Source organism: Oncorhynchus mykiss, chromosome 7 (genome assembly GCF_013265735.2).
Source record: "Oncorhynchus mykiss isolate Arlee chromosome 7, USDA_OmykA_1.1, whole genome shotgun sequence".
NCBI classification, from domain to species: domain Eukaryota; kingdom Metazoa; phylum Chordata; class Actinopteri; order Salmoniformes; family Salmonidae; genus Oncorhynchus; species Oncorhynchus mykiss.
Window position 1 is genome coordinate 16,612,598 of NC_048571.1, and position 23,729 is coordinate 16,636,326.

General features: G+C 41.0%; 1 protein-coding gene across 4 annotated transcripts in view; it reads right to left on the bottom strand.

Moving 5' to 3' along the window:
• LOC110528867 (zinc finger protein 883) overlaps window positions 1-22,654 on the bottom strand; it is a 75,322-nt gene extending 52,668 nt beyond the window's left edge. Inside the window, exons 1-2 of one of the 4 annotated variants that reach the window (XM_021611027.2) lie at window positions 22,605-22,654; window positions 2-2,415 (exon numbers count right to left, since the gene is read on the bottom strand). In XM_021611027.2, the coding sequence (XP_021466702.2) occupies window positions 388-2,415; window positions 22,605-22,637 (2,061 nt within the window). In that variant the 5' untranslated portion in view covers window positions 22,638-22,654 and the 3' untranslated portion in view covers window positions 2-387. Of the gene's footprint in view, window position 1; window positions 2,416-15,197; window positions 15,307-16,197; window positions 16,670-22,604 lie in introns of those variants that run through there. The other 3 variants (XM_021611026.2, XM_036982789.1, XM_036982791.1) reach the window with 3 other exon arrangements.
• Window positions 22,655-23,729: the final 1,075 nt, after the last annotated feature.

The following is a 23,729-nucleotide window of genomic DNA, read 5'->3' on the forward strand; positions in this document are numbered from 1 at the left end:
AATACTGAGACATTTTTATTGGATTTCCCAAATTATTCCATACATCCATACATGATTTATACTCTGATGATCACATCACTGATATTCACACCTTGGTTCTAATAGCCCATGTTTACTACAGTTGCTGTAATCTTTGAAATAGTATTTTGGGTAGTTTAACTGGGCAAATAATTACCCATTTGGTTGTTTGGCCTTACGGAATGATTTAGGTGCAGGCGAGAATTGATGAATTAATTTATGCAGGGTGGAAACTAAAAGAGTGATAAGATATTTAAAAAATGTGGTTTATAAAATAAAGTTTACTATTAGTAAAAATGTAAAAAATTATGCATTAAGACAGTGATACTGTTACTATATTGCATTTTTGTGTCTGTTGTTAGTCCTTTCTTATTGACTGTCTCTGTGACTTTGCCTTTCAGACTGCAGAATAGAGGTCGTCTTCTCTCCAGTGTGTTGCCTCTTCTGGTGCCGTTTTCTGTCGTTAATTTGGGAGAAGCTTTGTCCACATTCTGAGCAGTGGTATGGTTTCTCTCCAGTGTGAATTCTCATGTGTATTGTGAGTGAGTTCTTTTGGAAAAACCTTTTTCCACAGCAGGAGCACTGGAAAGGTCTCTCTTTATTATGCACCCTTCTCACATGAGTCATCACGTCACATGAACGAGAAAAAGTATTTCCACATTCCGAGCAAGGATAGGCTGCTCTTTCTCCAGAAAGTTTGAACTTATGTGCTTGCTTGTGACACTTAAATGTTTTTTCAAGTGCAAAACTCTTCCCGCAATCGGTGCAGTGGTATGGTTTCTCTCCAGTGTGCATTCGCTGGTGCCTTTCCAACCGTTGCATATTTGAAAAACCCTCCCCACAGTCAGTGCAAAGGTATAGTACACTTTCAGTGTGTGTTCTTTGATGTCTTTCAAACTTTGACTTGTTTAAGAAACACTTTCCACAGTCAGAACAGTGGAGTGCCAGGTCTCCAGTGTGTACTGGAAGGTGTGATCTTAGTTTTGCCATGTCAGGAAATCTTTTATCACACCTTGAACAGTGGTAAGGTTTCTTTCCTGTATGAGTGTCTTGTGGAAGGTATGCATTTTCTCCAGTATGTACATGCATGTGTGTTTTTAGATCTTCTGGTTTGGAGAAAAGTTCCTCACAATGATTGCAGCGGAAGTATTTCCCTTTCATATGCTTTCGCTGGTGGTGTCTTTTCAAATGATACGATTGAGAATAACTTTTGTCACAATCAGGGCATTGGTGAGCCTTCACTCCTGTATGTGTTAGCTGGTGTGACTTAAGGCGATCTAATCGACTGAAAGCTCTGTCGCAATCAGGGCAGTGGTAAGGCTTCTCTCCGGTATGTGTTCGTTGGTGTCTTTTAAGATCCCCCACTTGTCGAAAGCTCTTCCCACAGTCGGAGCACTGATTAATTTCAGAGCAGTGGTAAGGCTTCTTACCTGTATGAGTTTCTTGCTGAAGGTATGCCATTTCTCCAGCATGTACATGCATGTGTGTTTTTAGATCTTTCGGTCTGGAGAAAATTTCCTCACAATGATTGCAGTGGAAGTATTTCTCTTTCATATGCTTTCGCAGGTGATGTCTTTTCAAATGATACGATTGAGAATAACTTTTGTCACAATCAGGGCATTGGTGAGCCTTCATTCCTGTATGTGTTAGTTGGTGTGACTTAAGACGATCTAACCGAGCAAAACTTTGTTCACAATCAGGGCAGTGGTGAGGCTTCTCTCCAGTATGCGTTCGCTGGTGTCTTATAAGATCCCTCACTTTTCTAAAGCTCTTACCGCAATCAAAGCAGTAGTGAGGCTTCTCTCCTCCAGGACTGAAACCCTCAATCCAATCATCAGTGCCACCTGTATGTTGGGGCTCCTCTCCATTATCCTGTGTTGTTTGGGTTTGTTGTGGTCTGTCTGAGTTTTTATTGTTTTTCTCAGATTGGCACTGGGTGTTGGCTGGGCATTGCGGTGTGCTATGTGAAAGCTCACTCTCTACATTTGCTGCACTGCTGACAGCTTTGAAGTTATTCTCTGGCAGGTCCTGTTGCTTTTTCACAAGTTCATTTTGACGAATGCGTGTGACAGCTTTATCCAGTGTTATTTCTGGGTCCATTTGTAATTGCTCAGACAGTGTTCTGTCACATAAGCCCATGACTAGTCTGTCTCTTATCATCTCACTGAGCAGAGCTCCATAACCGCAATGTTCTGACAAACAATGAAGTGCAGTGATAAAATCATGAGCTGTCTCTCCTGCTTCCTGTTGTCTTTGGTTGAATTTTGTTCGTTCTAATATAACATTCCTCCTAACTGCCAAATGTCCATCTTGCTGCTCATTATTAGAACTGTGGAAGTGGTCCCGCTCGATCAGGTTGTCATCTTGCAGGTCTTCTGGGGTGTCCATCTCCTCTGCCTGGAAATACATTTAAAATGGCATAATTACTAATAGGTCTATCGTCTCTGTTCTCTAAAACAACATTTTGTAATACATAAAATATAGCCTACTTTTCATTATGGTTCAAGTGCAAATTAGAATAGATAGCATATACAATAAATAGCTAAACAAATAACTTAGGTCGATACATCTTTACAGTAGTAGCTAGGTCTAATCATTTGAAATACCTAGCAGTATCAACATGATAATGATGATTTGTTGTTTGTCATTAGGCTTAGCGATCACCATGATATAGCATATTGATTGCATTGGCTTGTGATCTAGGCTAGAAAAGGTTCATTGACAGTAGTAGTAGTGGGCATTTCCATGTAAAAAGCCCCATGAGCACTAGCATGTGAAGTGTCAAATAAAAGTTAAGAGCCTATATTTTTGAGAATTTAAGGCATATATCAAATGTTCAACCATTTTCCATCCTAAAAAAATTTGGAATAAGGAAAGGGTTTCATTTTTGGTGTTGGATTCTAGCTTGAAATATCCTTATTACCATACTAGAAGTTATTACTTTGCATGTATTACCATTTGATTACAGTCCTATCTCACATACACACACTGTCACGCCCATGAGGATCATAGAGAGGCAAGCCATGACAATACCAGTAAGAGGAACCTACTGTGTTTCTGGCTAACAGAGAAGGATTGTTTATCTTAGACATGCAAGGAGATGACTTGCCTAGTCAGAAGGTATAAGTATATGCTTGTGTGACTTGTATGTTGTGTGTGCAGCTACAGCACCCAAGTGGGTTGAATAAACTTGGTTTGAGCTTTTCTAGTCGTCCGTTTGAGTTTCTACTCTGTTTGTTCAGAACCTAACAGTTGGTGTTGCTAGTGATTCACCACGATTTACAGTCGATCTGGAGAGTCCGAATCAGTTGAGCTGGAGCCGGCACCAAAAACAAGGTAGCCACAGTTCCTACAGTTCCTATGAGTGTCACCACTCATTCTGACATCTCTGGGAGAAGAGTCATAGGCTGAACACAAATGATAGGATATGGACCTAGGAAACCTGAGTTTCTTCAGTAGTCCCATTGTGTTACGAACAGTAGATATGGTGTAGGGTAGGTTCTGCAAGGATAGGTCCAGAGTGGAGTTGGGTCCCTGCGAGATCCGTGGGTGGCCCCACGGTGAAGTGTAGATTCCGTGTAGGATAGGTCCCAGGGGGGTTGGGTCCCTGAGAGATCCGTAAGTGGGACGAAGGTCCAAGGGGGGTGAAAGCCCCAACCGTGGTGGCCATAAACCGTGGTGTGTGTATGGATGAATTGTCATTCTTGTATACTACAGTTGTAGAGGAGTAGTCCATGTAGAAGGAGAAAGGCACACGGTGGAGAATAGCAGATATCTGTGCTTAAAGATGAAACATTGTCAGTGAATGGGAAGGTGGATGGTGATAGGTTGCCTGTAAGTTCTGGAGGGCGGCCCCCTCCATGGTGAGTCATCCACAATAGTCTGTGCATACAACACAGTGTCGTCAAGCACCAAAACTGTTAGGATGAGTGACAAAATAATTAAGCGCCTACACTGTTACCCACTCCCCCGGAGAGTAGTATCAGTACCTTGGGAAAGTCATTAATAGAAGGTGAGTTTTATAACCGTGGGTACAGAAACATAACCGTTGGGGGTGGAGCGGAGCCAATAATGATATGGCATCCGGGAGGGGTGGAAAGGTAGAATGTTACCAAAGCATTCGAAGCGCTGAAAAAAAGGCATACGAACAGCACCAAGAATCAAACAAGTGGTGAAAATTGGTACACATCCCACCGATGGACAGTTTAAATCCAGCCAAGAGTGTATGGATGCCATATGTATTGTGGAACACTGAAATCAAAGAACGGCCCAGACCACAATACACCGGCATCCTAACCACAGCACTTTATCAGCAAAGGATCAAAATGGAAAAAAGGTTACAAAAATAAAAACCGGCTAGGTAAAATGGAGCAATAAAATGACTAATAAAAACAAAAAGAACTAGGCGTATCCGAAGGGCGTGCGCACAGATGAGATGAACAGAAGCAGGAATTGGCTAATGCGTTAGAAAAGAGTCAAAAGGAAACCAGGAATTAGAGGGAGCCCTTGAGGATAGACAAAAGCAAATAAAACAAGTCATGGTTTGGCTTCAACAGTATCAAAATACTTGTATATGCCATTGCCACTCCTCCGCTGTTCGCCCCCCAGGCTACAAAGTGAAACAGGTACATCTAGTGTATCACCGTTATACCCCTCTCTGAAGAGGAAAAATAGCAACATGGGTTACGAGACGCGGCGGATGGGCACATTACGAGCCCGCACATAGTAGTCCTGGATAGTGGATCAGCATGATCCAGGTTATCAGAGATGTGCGTCCAGTACGAACGCATGAGACACCAGTTATGTATTATACGAGACAAATAGTCCCAGTGGAGGATAAGCCTATCCCAGCAGCCCCAAATTCAGCATCACCTTCAGCCACTGAGTGTGAGCGAAATGCGTATTTTTATGAAAGCACCACCAGACCCAGTAAAAGAGGGACACAAATCTATCCGTTTCTGGAGGAAACAGGGTAGAATGAGTGATCCAGCAAACGAATGACAAAACTGAGGGATTCTTGACAGCAGTTGAATATTTTGTTATATAAAGTACCAGTCAAAAGTTCACATCACTATTATTCTAGAATGTAGAAAATAGTAAAAATGTAAGAAAAACCTGGAATGAGTAGGTGTGTCCAAACTTTTGACTGGTACTGTATATCTAGCCTCTGTGCAGTCGATTGTGGTTCAGCAAGATAATGGTTTCCATGTGGAAGGAGATGTAGGAGGCTACGTCAAACACAGCTTCCGAGTAGATACCGGCGCTCAAATATCACTAATGGCTCATGATGAGAAATTAGCTACATTTGCGACAGGAAAAAAGTAACACATTCAGCGGAGTAACGGGCGGGAATCGAAAGCCAAACAACCATTATCCCTGTCCTAGATCATAGGACCAGTAACAATACCATGCTAATTTTACATGGCGACGGTTGTGGAACCAATGGTGGGGTTGGATCATCTCTGCGAAAAGCCAGGGGAGTGGATTCTCAAAAGGTAACAAATTAACATGGGCAGTACAGACGGTGAAAGCCGAGCAATAGTTGTTTCAGGGTCATACCCTATAGGCAAAATACTCATTAGATTGCAGTCTGATTGAAGGCTGCAACCCTGTTGTGGTGGAGGTACACCCACTGCAAACGGTAAAGCAATATCCTATGAAACCGGAGGCTGAGAAATCAGTGGCAATATTACTAGAGGGAGGCATAGCCGTCATTGTAAATAGGTAGGCCGTCATAGTAAATAAGAATTTGTTCTAAACTGACTTGCCTAGTTAGATAAAAACAATTGCGGTACGAGGACCAGTCCGATGCAACAGCCCTTTATTTCCAGTAAAGGAAGGACTAAAATGGCGTTTTAAAGTGAATGTTCACGGCATAAACAAACATGCAGTGAAAATCACAGCAGTAGTAGCGGATTTGGCAGACCTATTGGCACCTATTCCCTCAGACTGGTACAGCGTAGTGCTAGGCGATATGGCCAAAATATCATATCATGGTATTTTTCACGGTATTACGGTATTTTATGTTTTTGATGAATAAAAGTTCCACATTTGCTTTATGAGTAGTGACTGATCCTAGGATGGCAACACATACATTCTAAATTATTTCAAGGGGTCTTTCTCCATTCTGATTGGCTTACACCGTTCAATTCAACTTCAACCTAAAATCATTTCCCGCATTTCCTGCACTCATTTGAGATAATTTACACACTGCCACGATATGGGCAAAAATACTAGGCCTCATTTTTAACCAAATGTTGCAATTGCGATTAGATTAAAACACTTGGGTGAACTTTTGGAATCATGGAAATAGAATGTTTATTATAATTATATAGTTAGAATATAAATAATAGTGGGCACTTTGAATACAGTGTTGTTTGACATGACAACGAATGAAAATGTCATGGACGAGTTACTGTGACAGTGTAGGAACAAAAGTGATGTTCCGTGTTTCCTAGGGGAGCCTATTATCTTTGGCTACATTAAATCTTTATTCATATAGCCAACATATTGATGCTTCCCCTATTCCCCTTTGATTTATAAGATACTGTTGCACAAACAACATGCTGATGTAGGCCTCCACTAGCACTGGTATCAGGCTGTATTAGCTAGCTTACGTTTAATCTGACTCAGTACTTTTATTAGCTAGTTAGCCAGCTAACTAGCAGTTAGCCAGATAGTTAGCCAACTAGAGATTAGCATTATTGGCTAACACGATTTAGCTTAACTTGCTAAGAAAATACTAACTAGCTATTTGCAGATGTAAGAAACAAACTAATATTGTAATTATAGAACAATTGTGGATTTATATTAAGATCAAATTGTGTCAAATGGTGCCGGAACAGAAGGCAGATGTTTTTCGTGTCCCCAACCTATTGTTTTTTTGTTTGTTTATCTGCGTTGTTTGTAACTTAATTAACTATTTTTGTACATAATTTTGCCGCTACCGTCTCTTATGACCGAAAAAAACTTCTAGGACATCAAAACTCACCACAGACTATCAGAAACCTTTTTCTTCTTTCAAGACTCGGACGAGCCCGAGACGGAGGATATACGCCTCCCTTGGGAACAGACCACGTGTGACTAATAAAATTTGATTTGAAACATTTTTGTCATGAACATTGTTGCATGTGCTGCATTGGCCATGCAGACTGAAGGAAAGTGGCTCGTGGTCTAGCAACGACAAATGTACTCCTTGAGTGACAGTGGGTGGGACTAAGTCTGTGTGGAAAGTGGCGTGGAGAGTGAGAGCGGAGAGGGATGACTCAAGTAGCAGAGTAAACTATAAAAATGGACGTTACATTTGAGGGTTCCATCTGGTACAGTACATAGATGATTTGTTGTTGGTGTCAAAAGACAAACTCATATGCGAGACCTTACAACAATAGTAAACTATTTGGCAGAGCAGGGTCACAAAGCATCACATAAGAAAGCCCAATTGGCAAAACAGGAGTTAACATATCTGGGGGTTTCAATTTCAAAAGGCACAAAGCACATTACACACAATCCAGTAGAGACAATGAGTTCTCTGGCACGACCAAACACTCATCGCACACTCAGGAAAACCCTAGGCCTTTTCAATTTTGTTAGACATTTTATTCCGTCATATTCTAAATTGAAAAAAGGCACTCGCACATCTGAGCCCTCCTTTTTGCAGGTGCATGGTAACAGTAGAATAAAATGAGAAAAAAGAAGAAACCCACACACTGCTCTTGAAAGCATCATTGCTCTTTAATAAGCTTTACGTATCGGCCTCACGGCCTTCACTCTGATCGAATACAACAGGTGTAGCATTGACAGGACAGAAATATCTAACTATTAATATCAAACAAATCAGGTAAATATGTCATTTCTCTCTCACAGTTTGAGTTAAAGCAGCAATTGTGTCAAGCGCCAGCATTGGGGTTACCAAACCTAAAATGACCTTAACATTTTTGTACATGAGCGGGAAGGGAATTGTAGTGCGGTGGTTACGCAAAATCAAAAGGGGAAGAAGAGAGACCATGTACTGGAGTAAACCGTTAGACTGTAGCGAGAGGAACGCCGCCATGTCTGGGGGCAGTACAGGCGACAGAAAGGGTTTTGCATAACACTGCATCGATCACAATGTGTCAACAAGTACATCTGTATGTTCCACATGGTGTAGCAACCAGTTAACAGCACATTACTAGTGCAAGATGGACAAAATGGGAGTTAACGTTAAATGGGGAAAATCTACAATGCCATAAAATCGGTGCTTTGGATCCTGCGTTGTTAACGCCGTTGCCAACGCCGTTGCCTGGGGAGGGAGAAGCATGTATGTAACCCAGATCAAATTACACAGAAGGCTTTAGTTACATGACCACAGAAGGGAAGAGGGTGACGGGGTATGCTGTGTGTGACAATAGGGGGGGGGTAACAGGAACACCGATCAAAAAAGGGCAATGTCAATTACCCAGTAAATTAGCAGTAGTGAAATGTGAAGCACATACGAGTCATACAGATAAAATAGCCATAGAGAATCGCCAAGGCGGCAGCCTTAGTAAGAGTAGATTCCACTGTAAACAAGCAGTTGGGTGGGGTGTAGGAGCTACTTTCACCACCCTAGTCTGTGTCAGTCGCTGTAACGGTCAATGCCACATGTAAGAGGGATAGATTGACAAAACGCATAGAATGGGTGGCCAAATACGAAGACACGAGAGTACATTGGGGTAGAGTCAGGACTAACGCCACAGAATCACAGAAGGCACAGTAATCTGGGTGGAACAACTTGATAACAGGACTAGTACATTGGACATAGTCTGTTCAGAACAAGGTGTAATCTTGGAACAGAAAGGAGTATGGAAGGTAAGTAATAGCACTGAGTCTAAGGAATTAAACTACATTCTCTCTTGCCTTAAAATGGACATAATGTGCCAGGGTTCTCGATGAGCTGAGGGTCAGTTAATAACTTTCAGACTATTAGTGCTACCCAGGGCTGTTGAGGTGACCGTATTACAGCCACACCGGTGGTCACGAGTCATGAAGGCAGACAAATTCCACAGGAACGTTTAGTCATGGTAATTAGGCTTCTCCATGCTCTGATGCTGGTGCTGGTCATTAGTAGTCGACCAAACTTGCTAACTGCCTGGTACTCAGCACTCTATTGTCCCTCTAATATCAACGCAAATGTAATCGAAAATCGAATCAAACACTTCATAGGCTATGCAATTGCGCGAGAAAACAAAGTGATGGGATCCACTTTTTAGTAGAGGCCATCAGCTTTATATAGACTAGGAATACTATATATATATATATATATATATATATATTTCTCAACTTTCCTAATATTAAGCACATTGTTTATCTTTACAACAGAAATATAGCATTGATGATGGCGCCGGTGGGTAGGGCTGCCGTCTTACCGGCCCTCAACCAATCATGCTATTTCGTTAGTTTTTTCACATTGTTCGTAACTTGTTTTGTACATAATGCTGCTCTTTAATTATTCGTTTTTCTTATCTCTTACTTTTTTTTAAACTTTTATTTTTTAGGTATTTTCTTAAAAGCATCGTTGGTTAAGGGCTTGTAAGTAAGCATTTCACGCTATGGTCGACACCTGCTGTATTCAGTGCATGTGACAAATACATTTTGATTTGATTTGTGGCTGGCATGAAAATGAACCACAGGAAAAGTTTCCTCCATTCAAGTGCACAGATGACATGTAGTTTCCCACTGCCCATTTCGAGACAGGTGTAAGATAATGGTCCATTCTAAATCAAAACAAATTTCACCTACATTAAGTATACGTAAAGACAAGATTAAATCAAGTATAGTCTGATGGGTGACAATATTAGCCTATTACTTGTGAATGATGCATAGCATAAGAAACAAAGCCTTTTTTTGTGACTTTTTCAAATCATAGTCATACCTCATGTAGCCCATAGGGCTATATGTTTTGATATGGTTTGTATCACAACTAAAGTGGCCAAATAACTTCTTAAAATTAAGCACATTAATCCGCTTTACAAGGGGTGTAGAGCCTAACTGTTATACATAAGTAGCGCGTGAGTTTTACATTTGGGGAAGAACATTTCCACTTTAAAAATGCACCTTTATAATTAAAGCATTACACGCATAATCGCATTTGCGGTCACTTTTTATAATGGTGTTTTCCCGCTAGTGGAACATTTGTGCTTATAGCCTACTGCCGTGTGCGCTTATAATGTGAAGAATTAGCCTAATAGTTTATCAACATTTTATGCTAAACGTTCTGATCTGTTGAATCAGCCACATTGCGTAAAAAAAAGCTTGATGCTAGTGGTTATATTAATTTGGGATCTATTGCATCCAACAACTGTCCCAGACTATGTTTGGAATATTTATTTGTCGCACAGAATAGGTTATAAAGTGTGTACAGCCTGCGCAAAAAAACAAAACAGAGCTCATGCCTTTCAACTTTTTTCAAATCATCATTAGTCGCATCATGCAGCCTTATAATGTATTAAAAATCAAAACATATAGCCCAACGTTTGTAGAAAAACTAAAGTTACATTAATAACTCTAAATTAACCATATAGGAGTACCTATTTCTTTGTTAACTGCTCAACACAGAATAGCCACATGTGCACTACCTCAAATCGTTTGGAGAAAATATTTAGAATGTTTTCAGCTTTGTTCAATAGTATTCTTCAAACTAGAAAATATAATGCCATGGAATTCTAAGCAAATATTGTCTACTAAATGAACTAGTGTAGCCCACAGCCATTTGGCATATAGCTACATCAGGAATTAACATAAGGACAACTCAGAGCATGCTATTCTGTTCTTCTGAAGCACACTACATTTTCTTCATGTCATGCTTCTTTAGACAATAAATACTGGATTTATAGTGAAGGTGTAGGCTACACTACATGGTTTATTAGACTTTTTAAAAAGTAGATGTTCCAACGGTCTGCGTGTGGAAGCCAGGAGATGCTAAATGTGTTCACGGAGATGCTAAATGTGTTCACGGAGATGCTAAATGTGTTCACGGAGATGCTAAATGTGTTCACGGAGATGCTAAATGTGTTCACGGAGATGCTAAATGTGTTTACGTTAATTAAACGGTCAATTACCGTGAAACCGACATTTATTTGCTTGATAATCACCGGCTGATGAAATTTCGTGACCTGGGGGGGGCGGCGCGGCATGTTGCCCCGCTTTGAGGATAACACAGTGCCACCAAAAGGCCCGCTTCCAAGGACTGTGGGCTCTCCTCCATGGCCGACGTAAGACATTAAAATGTGTTAACCCTCGCAAGGCTGCCGGCCCAGACGTTGTCCTCAGAGCATGCGGAGACCAGCTGGCTGGTGTGTTGACATACCTTAAGGGAACATTTCGGCATTTCGTGTATGATCGGTGAAAAAGTCCATATTGCAAATGTACGGTCCCTTACTAGACGTCCGAAATCGTTTGTAAAATTTGCGGTCGGCGTCGGGCCGTGCGGTAGGGCCAGACCTACCGGGAAGTCATCAAATGAACTTTGTCGGACATTCGGTTTCCGTTTTATAAAATAAACAAGTTTTTGACCGTTTTTCCGCTATCCCGGAATTTCCCACAAGAGGGCATACGGAATCATATGGCAATTTGGCAAAACATCACGAATCACGACGGGGCCTTATCTCGAAAACTGAAAATATTTCGAAGCCGAAACTTGGTGAGCGTAGGTTTGGCATAATGGGCAGTTGGCCCCGAACAAGATGGCGTCTAGGCCTCGACGGTTTTTGAGTTATGGCCGTTTTTCTGGGATTAAAGGTCCTAAATGGAAATAGAGAAATTATTTTTCCACTTCAGGTCAAAGTCAAGGAGCCTCCGGTGTCAATAAAAAAAGAACCAGACATTTATCTATCGTCATTTAAGAGAAACGGAACAATGACAACTTGGTGATGGTCACAAATAGGCGTTTTTTTTTTTCAACGGTTACAGATCCAGTTGCAGGGTGTTCATACGAATCTTTTTAAAGTGTGCTGCGGAGCTCTGCGAGATTTGTGATTTTCTATGATTTTCTGAAATAACACACACATACTAAACCCTCCGTAAATAACTCAGTTCTCAACGTAAAGACTTAAAACTCAGGATTCTGTAACAGCATACCCCAATGAGGATATGTGTTGATTTGTAGCTTCCTGTGCCAACCGGAAGTGCCATAATTGGTGTCTCAGGGGCTGTTTCGAAGGGTTAAAAAAGTCAGATCTGTCCAAAACTTCATATGTGTGATTAGGCAACCCCCATGAACTGTAAATCAGTCATTTTTCCCCAAAAATTCAAAGGAAAAAAAATTACACTAAAACACAACTTGGAAGGAGGGACGTATTGGGGTGCGTAGAGACAGACAGTGGCTGCAATAGTTAGCTTTGTTCGAGCTAAAAAAGAACCGTCAGACCTAGAGTTCCGAAACTTTAGAAACCTGTTCTAGACCTCCGGTCGATGGTGCGTGGTGAGTTACGTGGCTCTAGATGGTTCTCAGACCGAGAAACAGCCTTGTACATTTGCAATACCTTCAATTCATTTTGACCATCACGAAAATGACGACGTTTAGAAAAGTCTCAGAGACGCAAGGCTAGGTGCATTGAAACCGGCTCGGCCCATAGAGACGGACCCCGACGTTTCTGTCCGATAGCTCGTTCAAGGACCCCGTAGCAAGGCATGGAAAATAGTGGATTTTCAGCACCAATTAGGGTTTTCTTATACATTTGTTTAGGGGCTGAACTAGTGACAGAGACAGAAATTAAATCAGTGTAAAAGATATGATGACGGAGTCACGGGTCAGTCCAAGAGGCAGATTCTGTCAGGACCGATCTCCGTGCATTCTATGGAGTCCCAAAAACCAAGGCATTAATGTTATTTGGAAAGAATAATTGAATGTGACAATGGCAGAGATCTGCATGGCTCAGATTAAGTTAGTAGGTAATAAAGTGTCTGGGGAGCGATACCACTCCACTTTGTGTAGTGGTACAGGGGAGAGCTCACAGTAGAGGAAAGACAGCTAACTGCAGCACAATATTGAGACTACTATGAGGATAAGTTGAACGTCACGCACACCAGGATCATTTGTATTTATTATGGGGTCCAGCGAAAATAAGTGTTACACCATTTTTAAAACATTACATTCACAACAGATTTCACAACACATTAAGTGGCCACTACTCTAAAACACAAAATCCATGTGCACGTGCGTGTATAGCGCGTATGTTATCGTGTGTGTGTGTGTGTGTGTGTGCGCCTGTGTTTGTCTCTCTTCACATGGTGGTACAGTGGTTCATCCTTTAAAAAGTTGCAGCGTACTGCATAGAGGTCGACCGATTATGATTTTTCAACGCCGATACCGATTATTGGAGGACAAAAAAAAGCCGCTACCGATTAATCGGACGATTTTTAAAAATGTATTTGTAATAATGACAATTACAACAATACTGAACGAACACTTATTTTAACTTAATATAATACATCAATAAAATCAATTTAGCCTCAAATAAACAATGAAACATGTTGAATTTGGTTTAAATATTGCAAAAACAAAGTGTTGGAGAAGAAAGTAAAAGTGCAATATGTGCCATGTAAGTAAGCTATCGTTTAAGATCCTTGCTCAGAACATGAGAACATATGAAAGCTGGTGGTTCCTTTTAACATGAGTCTACAATATTCCCAGGTAAGAAGTTTAGGTTGTAGTTATTATAGGAATTATAGGACTATTTCTTTCTATACCATTTGTATTTCATATACCTTTGACTATTGGATGTTCTTATAGGCACTTTAGTATTGCCAGTGTAACAGTATAGCTTCCGTAGAGCGTTGGACTAGTTAACTGTAAGGTTGCAAGATTGAATGCCCTGAGCTGACAAGGTGAAAATCTGTCGTTCTGCCCCTGAAGAAGCCAGTTAACCCACCATTCCTAGGCCGTCATTGAAAATAAGAATGTGTTCTTAACTGACTTGCCTAGTTAAATAAAATATATATATATTTATTTATTTATTTAAATCGGAAATCGAAGCCCAAAAATACAAATTTCCGAATGTTATGAAAACTTGAAATCGGCCCTAATTAATAGGCCATTCCGATTAATCGGTAGACCTCTACCAGGGACTGCGGTTGAAAATTAGCCGGCTGGCTAAAACCGGCACTTTTACTGAAACGTTGATTAATGTGCACTGTCTCTGTAAAAATAAAATATTTGTATTTATTTTTTAAATTTGGGAATAAGAATAATGTTTTATTTTCTGTTCATTTATGAGTAATCTCAACGTTTATATAAAATGTTAAACAGTATGGAGATACTATTCAAAAAGGAGACTGTTGGATTTGAGCTTGAAATATCCTTATTACCATACTAGAATGTATTTATTACTTTGCATGTATTAGAAAGGTATATGTTGGGAGTCAATGAATGGTGAATAGGAACGCTGTGTATAGAAAGTTACAAGAGGTGACAAGGGGCAGCGCAGAAAGTTCATATTCTGTTCAAACATGTTGTTGCTGAATATTCATTTTCTTGAGCAAGGAGGCAAAGAGCAACGGTCTAGTTTCATTTCCTGATAAGGCAGGCCAGTTGCTTTGGAACTAGGACCATGAGGGATGTGGAACTCAACTCGAGATAAGGTCAACAGTTGAAGAGAGAAGACACTGCTGGAGGGGGGCCATAGGGGCCCACCACAAATACCATTTGATTACAGTCCTATCTCACATACACTTCCACTCCCATGAGGATCATAGACTGAGGCAAGCCATGACAATAACAGTAAGAGGAACCTACTGTGTTTCTGGCTAACAGAGAAGGATTGTTTATCTTAGACATGCAAGGAGATGACTTGCCTAGTCAGAAGGTATAATAAGTATATGCTTGTGTGACTTGTATGTTGTGTGTGCAGCTACAGCACCCAAGTGGGTTGAATAAACTTGGTTTGAGCTTTTCTAGTCGTCCGTTTGAGTTTCTACTCTGTTTGTTCAGAACCTAACACTGGTCAAACAGATGGAAATGGGGTCTTAGAAAACATCTAGCAGAAATAGTCTTAAAATATATTAGAAACACAATCATGTGTAAAGACACCTGCCAACTAATATCAACATTTAAATGTAGTTTTGCAGAAATGATTTGCAAATGGAAGTAATTCTGTTACCAAAAACCCACATATCTTTAATATATTTTCTTAGTTCACAGAAGTAACAAGTAAAGTTAGACCTACTTTCTCTTTGTCAGGTGGTGGTCAAAGCAGGATTGTGACATCTGGACAACCCCTCCCTCTCCCTCCAGTTAATGTTAACTACCCCTGCGCTCACTGACACCTACCCATGAGCCCCCTCTCTTTCCATTTACTGTAATCAGCAAACTCACCCTCTGAGCGCCAACCGACCCTGGATGTTGAAAAGTAGTTGAAATGTGGGCAGTCCAAATCTGAACTAATCAGATGTCTGTTTCACAAGTTTGGACAGTACAGTAAAATAAAAATAGGTTCGCGTATAGTCCGGTACAATAAAGTACTGTACAGTAGAATTTAGTACAGTAAAGTGCAGTATAATTTACTGTGTACTCTCGTGAACTATACTCTACCATGCTGTACTTTAATGTCCAAACTTGTTTAACATAGATGTTTATGATCGGTACAGATTTGGTCTGGTCCAGACAAACCAAACTTGGTCTTGTTTGGGGACTGAACTCAGAATAATAGCCAGTGTATAGAATACCCAAACATGCAAAAGGAGGATATTACATTTTTCTACCTTTGTGTACTCAGAATACATCACCATGAAGAGAATAACATTCATAATTATGGATTTCTGTATAGTACAGATCAGGGACCCGTAATTATATTACCATCATTCTGTTACTGGGTGTTAATCCAATTCATTTACTGTGGCTCAATAAGCGAAATATATATATTTTTGTTTTAACTTGAGTCTTCATATCATAGCTGACGCCGCATTCTTTCTGCCGACATATTTGAATCTTAATTCAGAGTGGTTTTTGGAAAACGTAATCAAACTGATGTAGATTATACTGTCATTCTGTTAACAAACTTTATCTGTAATGTTCGAGTACATGTGTTTTTGTAAAATCGTCAGTGGAAATTGTTAAAAGTAGTTATTGTGAAAAGAGTTGTATGGTTTGTTTAACTTTGCAATCGATGGTTTTTGTTTGGCATACTTTTGAAGTGACAAATCGGTGTCTCAGCGTCATTATGTTACCTTTGAATTGCCCGGCTCCTCTTCATCTCGGGTCTCCTGCATTGTTTGGGGTAGTCCTGCGTCCTCAAGTTCCGCCATTTTCAATGGTGTGTTTTGTATCCCAACAGAAGTGTCGCGGGTAAAACCAGAGGCTGCAAACCAACCAAGTCTTACAGCCAAGTCTACTGTTCTATTCTATACACAATATTTTTGACTGATTTTGCAGGTTGCAAATGGAAGCTTTAGGTTAGATTTGATTCGAAGTGAAAATAAAAATAAAACAATCTCACACGACCGTTGTTGTGCAGCTGCACGTCTATTCACTGCTGGTATTCCTCTCTCCACACCAGAACGTGATGCAGTTTAAAATGAACAAGAAAAACGCAGCCAGCTAAACTACTGACAGAGAACGAAGTGTCGTAAAATGCTTGCAGACGTTTCACTTTACGTCTGAATGCAGACTATTCATTTTCTAAAACCAGCGGCGAAAAATCGCGAGACTTCCGGGAAAGCTTGCGAAGCAAACTGACCTGACAACGCCGGGGTTTGTACGGTTTAGAGAAGGAAATGAGAGACAGTGTTGATTTAAGCTTGTAAATCTTGGTGGGGCAAATATTTTTGATGCATGCCAGCAAAGCCACTACACAACACTAAGCAATAGATTCATTGCATTATAACAGTGACAAACGGTGCCCACACTGTTAAGCCTACATAAATCTGTCCCAACAGCAGAACTTTCTTTTCAGCACCATGGAGTGAATCCTTGTCTATCTGCAGAGCCTTGTCTGGCAGCGAAACAGTTCATTCAGCCTCAAAACCTGCCCTGAATGAAGCATCACCACTGATGAGAGGAAGTGAAACATTCTTCCTTAGTAGTTCATTTGAGTGGCTGTAGGACTGTACTGTACTCCTTGAGAAAAGCAATCTCACACGGATGTAGTTTGCTGCTCACACCCAGGTCTTCACAGATTTGCCCCAGCTGGTCATCTGTTAGGGCTACGAGTTTGGCGATGGCACGGTACTCTGAGCTCCATCTTGTCACATATGGTACAATTACTTTCATGCCTGCAATGTCTTCTATTGCCTCTGAAGCGAATGTGGACCTGTGTGCTTTGTTCCAAATGCTGGAACATTTTGACTTTGCACTTCTGTACAACTTCCGTGATGGAAGTTTTGTCCACCTCATTGGTGGCGAGGAGGTTGAGGGTGTGTGCCACACAAAGTTGATGTGAAGGGATAAAAAAAATTAAGTTCTTGTTCATCCTCCTCAAGAATCGCACCCACATCATCAAACCTCACGCCATCATCCGAATTTTAAAGTCTGCATGTATTTCACTTAACGTGGCAGCAATCACATCACAGGTATGACGTCCTCTCAGTCTCACACAAGCCAAAGCAGCCAACTCCCTCTCCAAGGTGTCCTCCTCGAGCCAGTGGCATGTCATGCCGAAGAAGCTTCTGTTATGGGCAGACCAGATGTCTGCTGTGGTGCAGACTGACGTTAAACTCTGAAGTTTGGACTTAGATTCCCTTTCAATTTGTTAAATCAAAAGTCTCTCTACACATGACCTTTCTCCCACCACTGATTCCTTCTACTAGCTTGCAGAATGAAGACATCTCTACTCGTGAAAAGGGTTGCACGTCCTCTATGATGAGGTCAAATACCAGGTGATTAACCCGTCTTTGTGAGGTGTGTTGTGGTTCCTCCTGGTTGTAGTTTTGCTTCAATGTTTCAATGGTGTACAAGATGTCCCTTTTTGGCCATCTGTAGATGGCTGTGCATCTCTGACTTTTTCTGCTCAGGGTCTTCCATTGATTGTTATGCATCCTCTGAAAAAACTAAATGTAAATTACCTAACTATAACATAACAGTATAAGTAAAATAACAGTGGAGTGAGCACATTATTGTTTGAATTAAGGATTGTAGCTACATATTTTTCACTTTCAATAGCCTGCCCCTGACTGATAAACACAGGGCTGGAACACACACACCCACTCACACACGGACAAAGCTGTGGATACAACGATGTCTATGGGGGTTTATATTGTTGGTCTAGAAATACTCAAGTATAAAGAATAAAAACGATGGACTGATACAGACAGTACTATACCTTGAGTTATGATTGAATAACACAGACATTTATTTGGGTTGAAAAAACAATTGAACAGCAGGAAAACCACAGTGTGGCTTCATTGATTCACTGATGTCGTCAGTCCAATCAAGTCCAATCAAAGCTATTGTAGATATGTGATTTGACATCATTTTATTTTGTATTTAACCTTTATTTAACTTGGCAAGTCAATTAAGAACAAATTTACAATGACGGCTACACCTGCCAAACCCGGACAACGCTGGGCCAATTGTGCGCCGTCCTTTGGGACTCCCAATCACGGCAGGTTGTGATACAGCTTGTAATCGAACAAGGATCTGTAGTGACGCTTCTAGCACTGAGATGCAGTGCTTTAGACCGCTGCACCATTTTATCTGAGGTCAATGACTTCTTGGAGGGCACTTCCAATATAACTTTATGGCAGCACCCAAGGGGCTTGAATTTTCAAAGTCTATCCTTAGACTTGGCGGTGACATAGTGTCCCCCCATGGGTGACAGAACACTGAACCAATCACGGTGCAATGCTCCGTATTTTCAGCTGGCTTGCCCCCCCCCCCATCACAGAAAGCACCAAGCTCGGCTGAAATACCTGATTTTGGAGCTGCCTTACTCAAGAAAACAAAAAAAAGAGAATGTTTGTATGCAGCTTTACTAACTCTGATATATACAGTGCCTTGCGAAAGTATTCGGCCCCCTTGAACTTTGCAACCTTTTGCCACATTTCAGGCTTCAAACATAAAGATATAAAACTGTATTTTTTTGTGAAGAATCAACAACAAGTGGGACACAATCATGAAGTGGAACGACATTTATTGGATATTTCAAACTTTTTTAACAAATCAAAAACTGAAAAATTGGGCGTGCAAAATTATTCAGCCCTCTTAAGTTAATACTTTGTAGCGCCACCTTTTGCTGCGATTACAGCTGTAAGTCGCTTGGGGTATGTCTCTATCAGTTTTGCACATCGAGAGACTGAAATTTTTTCCCATTCCTCCTTGCAAAACAGCTCGAGCTCAGTGAGGTTGGATGGAGAGCATTTGTGAACAGCAGTTTTCAGTTCTTTCCACAGATTCTCGATTGGATTCAGGTCTGGACTTTGACTTGGCCATTCTAACACCTGGATATGTTTATTTTTGAACCATTCCATTGTAGATTTTGCTCTATGTTTTGGATCATTGTCTTGTTGGAAGATAAATCTCCGTCCCAGTCTCAGGTCTTTTGCAGACTCCATCAGGTTTTCTTCCAGAATGGTCCTGTATTTGGCTCCATCCATCTTCCCATCAATTTTAACCATCTTCCCTGTCCCTGCTGAAGAAAAGCAGGCCCAAACCATGATGCTGCCACCACCATGTTTGACAGTGGGGATGGTGTGTTCAGGGTGATGAGCTGTGTTGCTTTTACGCCAAACATAACGTCTTGCATTGTTGCCAAAAAGTTCAATTTTGGTTTCATCTGACCAGAGCAGCTTCTTCCACATGTTTGGTGTGTCTCCCAGGTGGCTTGTGGCAAACTTCAAACAACACTTTTTATGGATATCTTTAAGAAATGGCTTTCTTCTTGCCACTCTTCCATAAAGGCCAGATTTGTGCAATATATGACTGATTGTTGTCCTATGGACAGAGTCTCCCACCTCAGCTGTAGATCTCTGCAGTTCATCCAGAGTGATCATGGGCCTCTTGGCTGCATCTCTGATCAGTCTTCTCCTTGTATGAGCTGAAAGTTTAGAGGGACGGCCAGGTCTTGGTAGATTTGCAGTGGTCTGATACTCCTTCCATTTCAATATTATCGCTTGCACAGTGCTCCTTGGGATGTTTAAAGCTTGGGAAATCTTTTTGTATCCAAATCCGGCTTTAAACTTCTTCACAACAGTATCTCGGACCTGCCTGGTGTGTTCCTTGTTCTTCATGATGCTCTCTGCGCTTTTAACGGACCTCTGAGACTATCACAGTGCAGGTGCATTTATACGGAGACTTGATTACACACAGGTGGATTGTATTTATCATCATTAGTCATTTAGGTCAACATTGGATCATTCAGAGATCCTCACTGAACTTCTGGAGAGAGTTTGCTGCACTGAAAGTAAAGGGGCTGAATAATTTTGCACGCCCAATTTTTCAGTTTTTGATTTGTTAAAAAAGTTTGAAATATCCAATAAATGTCGTTCCACTTCATGATTGTGTCCCACTTGTTGTTGATTCTTCACAAAAAAATACAGTTTTATATCTTTATGTTTGAAGCCTGAAATGTGGCAAAAGGTCACAAGGTTCAAGGGGGCCGAATACTTTCGCAAGGCACTGTATATATATATATTTTTAAACAGGACCTGCTCTGAATGATGGGTCGCCCTGGGAACACCTATGTGAGAATGCTGTTCATTGAACGCTGAGCTGTAGTCAACACCATAGTGCCCTCAAAGCTCATCACTAAGCTAAGGACCCTGGGACTAAACACCTCCCTCTGCAACTGGATCCTGGACATCTGACAGGCCACCCCCAGGGGGTAAGGGTAGGCAACGACACATCTGCCACGCTGATCCTCAACACGGGGGCTCCTCAAGGGTACATGCTTAGTCTCCTCCTGTACTCCCTTGTTCACCCACGACTGCGTGGCTAAGCACGACTCCAATACCATCATTAAGTTTGCCGATGACAACGGTGGTAGGCCTGATCACCAACAATGATGAGACAGCCTATAGGGAGGAGGCCAGAGACCTGGCAGTGTGGTGCCAGGCAACAACCTCTGCCTCAAAGTGAGCAAGACAAAGAAGCTGATCGTGTACTACAGAAGGGCCGAACACACCCCCATTCACATCGACAGGGCTGTAGTGGAGCGGGTCAAGAGCTTCATGTTCCTTGGTGTCCACATCACCAACAAATTATCATGGTCCAAACACACCAAGACAGTCGTGAAGAGGGAGCATCAACGCCTATTCCACCTCAGGAGACTGAAAAGACTTGGCATTGGTCCCCAGATCTTCCAAAAGTTCTACAGCTGCACCATGGAGAGGACTGGTTGCATCACCTCCTGGTATGGCAACTGCTCGGCATCTGACCAGTACATCACTGGGGCCATGTTTCATGCCATCCAGGACCTCTATACTAGGCGGTGTCAGAGGAAGGCCCAAAGAATTGTCAGACTCCAGCCAACCAAAAGGCAAAAATGCAACTTGTGTCTAAACTGTCAAATCTGATTTATTTTAAAAGGGAGTCAAAATTTATTAAGTTCCCCATTATAAGTACTTGGGTATTTTGATTGACAATAAGCTCTTTTTTATAACACACATTGAAAAACTGAAAATTAAGATTGGTTTATTTTATAGAAATAAATACTGCCTCACTTTAGAAAGTAGAAAGAAGATTGTTTAAGCAACGCTTCTCCCAGTACTTGATTATGGTGACATGCGGCAGCCTCTGTTTTAAACTCTTTTGACTCAGTACTGTGCTTTATCACTGAGGACAATTATCATACACATCACTGCATTTTGTATAGTCCTGTCGGCTTGAAGTCTCTGACTACCAGAAGGGGCCAGCAATGGTTACTTTTTGTACATGAAGCTGTTCTTCAGAGACTCCCCCACCACCTCAGCTCACATATTAATTGTAGGTCCAGAAATGTTTAGACCAGTTCTCTGGACTGGCTGGTTCTGGAGGCTCGTGGAATAGCCTCCAGGCCACCTTGAAGCTGGATTCGCTTGTCACCATTGGACAGTTTAGATCAATTTTGAGTGAGGTAATGTGCTCATTGTGTTTGTTTGGATTACTCTTGTTGTATTTATTGTATTGATGTTGTTATTTTGCTTTATGTTGACCTGAATTGTGTGTTCATGTTTACAGGGCTCCCTTGAGAGAGAGACCCTGGTCTCAATGGTAACCCCCCTGTCTCATTGGAATGGTCCCACCTGATCTCGCCTGCCTTCAATCATTGTTAGAACAGTCAACTCAATTTCCTTGTCAATATAATAGATCATCTTTGTTATGGATTGCCTTGATACCCATACGCCTCAATTACATGCACTTAGGTTGGAGTCATTAAAACTTATTTTTCAACCACTCCACAAATTTATTGTTAACAAACTATAGTTTTGGCAAGTCGGTTAGGATATCTACTCTGTGCATGACCCAAGTAATTTTTCCAACAAATGTTTCAGACAGATTATTTCACTTCTAATTTACTGTATCACAATTCCAGTACATCAGAAGTTCACATACACTAAGTTGACTGTGCCTTTTATGTCATGGCTTTAGAAGCTTCTGATAGGCTAATTGACATCATTTGAGTCAATTGGAGGTGTACCTGTGGATGTATTTCAAGGCCTACCTTCAAACCCAATGCCTCTTTGCTTGACATCATTGGAAAATCACAAGAAATCAGCTAAGACTTTAGAAAAAAATTGTAGACCTCCACAAGTCTGGTTCATCCTTGGGAGCAATTTCCAAACACCTGAAGATACCACGTTAAACTGTACAAACAATACTACGCAAGTATAAACATCATGGGAGCCCACAGCCGTCACACCGCTCAGGAAGGAGACGCTTCTAGAGATGAACGTTTTTACGAATTCTCTTTAGAAAGACAGGGTCCTGAAAAAGGGCCGTTTCTTTTTTTGCTGAGTTTATATGTGTTCAAGACAACTCGGAAGTTGTGTCGTGTTCAAGACAACTCGGAAACACAGACATTTTCGACACATGGAAACTCATAGAAAGATGAGCTCCAGTTTCCGAATTGGAAAGAAACACTGACCCCTAGTGGTCTGAATATTGAATTTGTTCTCAGGCCCTTCTTATTAACAAGTCCTTTTTTATGAACAAGTCTGTCAAATGAACATATTCTTTCCAGAGCTTATCAGCGTGCACCCAAGATGTTACGTTTGAACCAAAGAATTACATGTAACTAAGATCAAATGGAAACAATGAAATAAGTATATGAAATGAAAAAAATGAATGTTGATGTTAATACTATGTAAAATATCTAATCATGTTGCAACATAATGAAAACAATACCTTAATATATTCAACATGCTGTAAACTTTTTGCAATAACAGTTTCACTTTTTCATCCTCATCACTGTAATTACTATGACACACCCCTCACTATTGTCATTGGTTGCACTAATTACACAGTTTGTCTACATAACCTGGTTCATGCATTCATGACATCACCTCGAAGAAGGCACAGGGATGCTGAGAGGTTGGTGGTTTACCCAATAAACTACTGGGAGCCTTCAGAAAGTATTCACTCCCCTTGACTTTGTCCACATTTTGTTGTGTTACAGACTGAATTTAAAATGGATTACAATGAGATTTTGTTGTCACTGGTCTACACATAATACCCCATAATGTCAAAGTGGAATTATACTTTTCGAAATGTTTACAATTTAATTAAAAATGAAAAGCTGAAATGTCTTGAGTCAATCATTATTAACCCTGTGTTATGGCAAACCTAA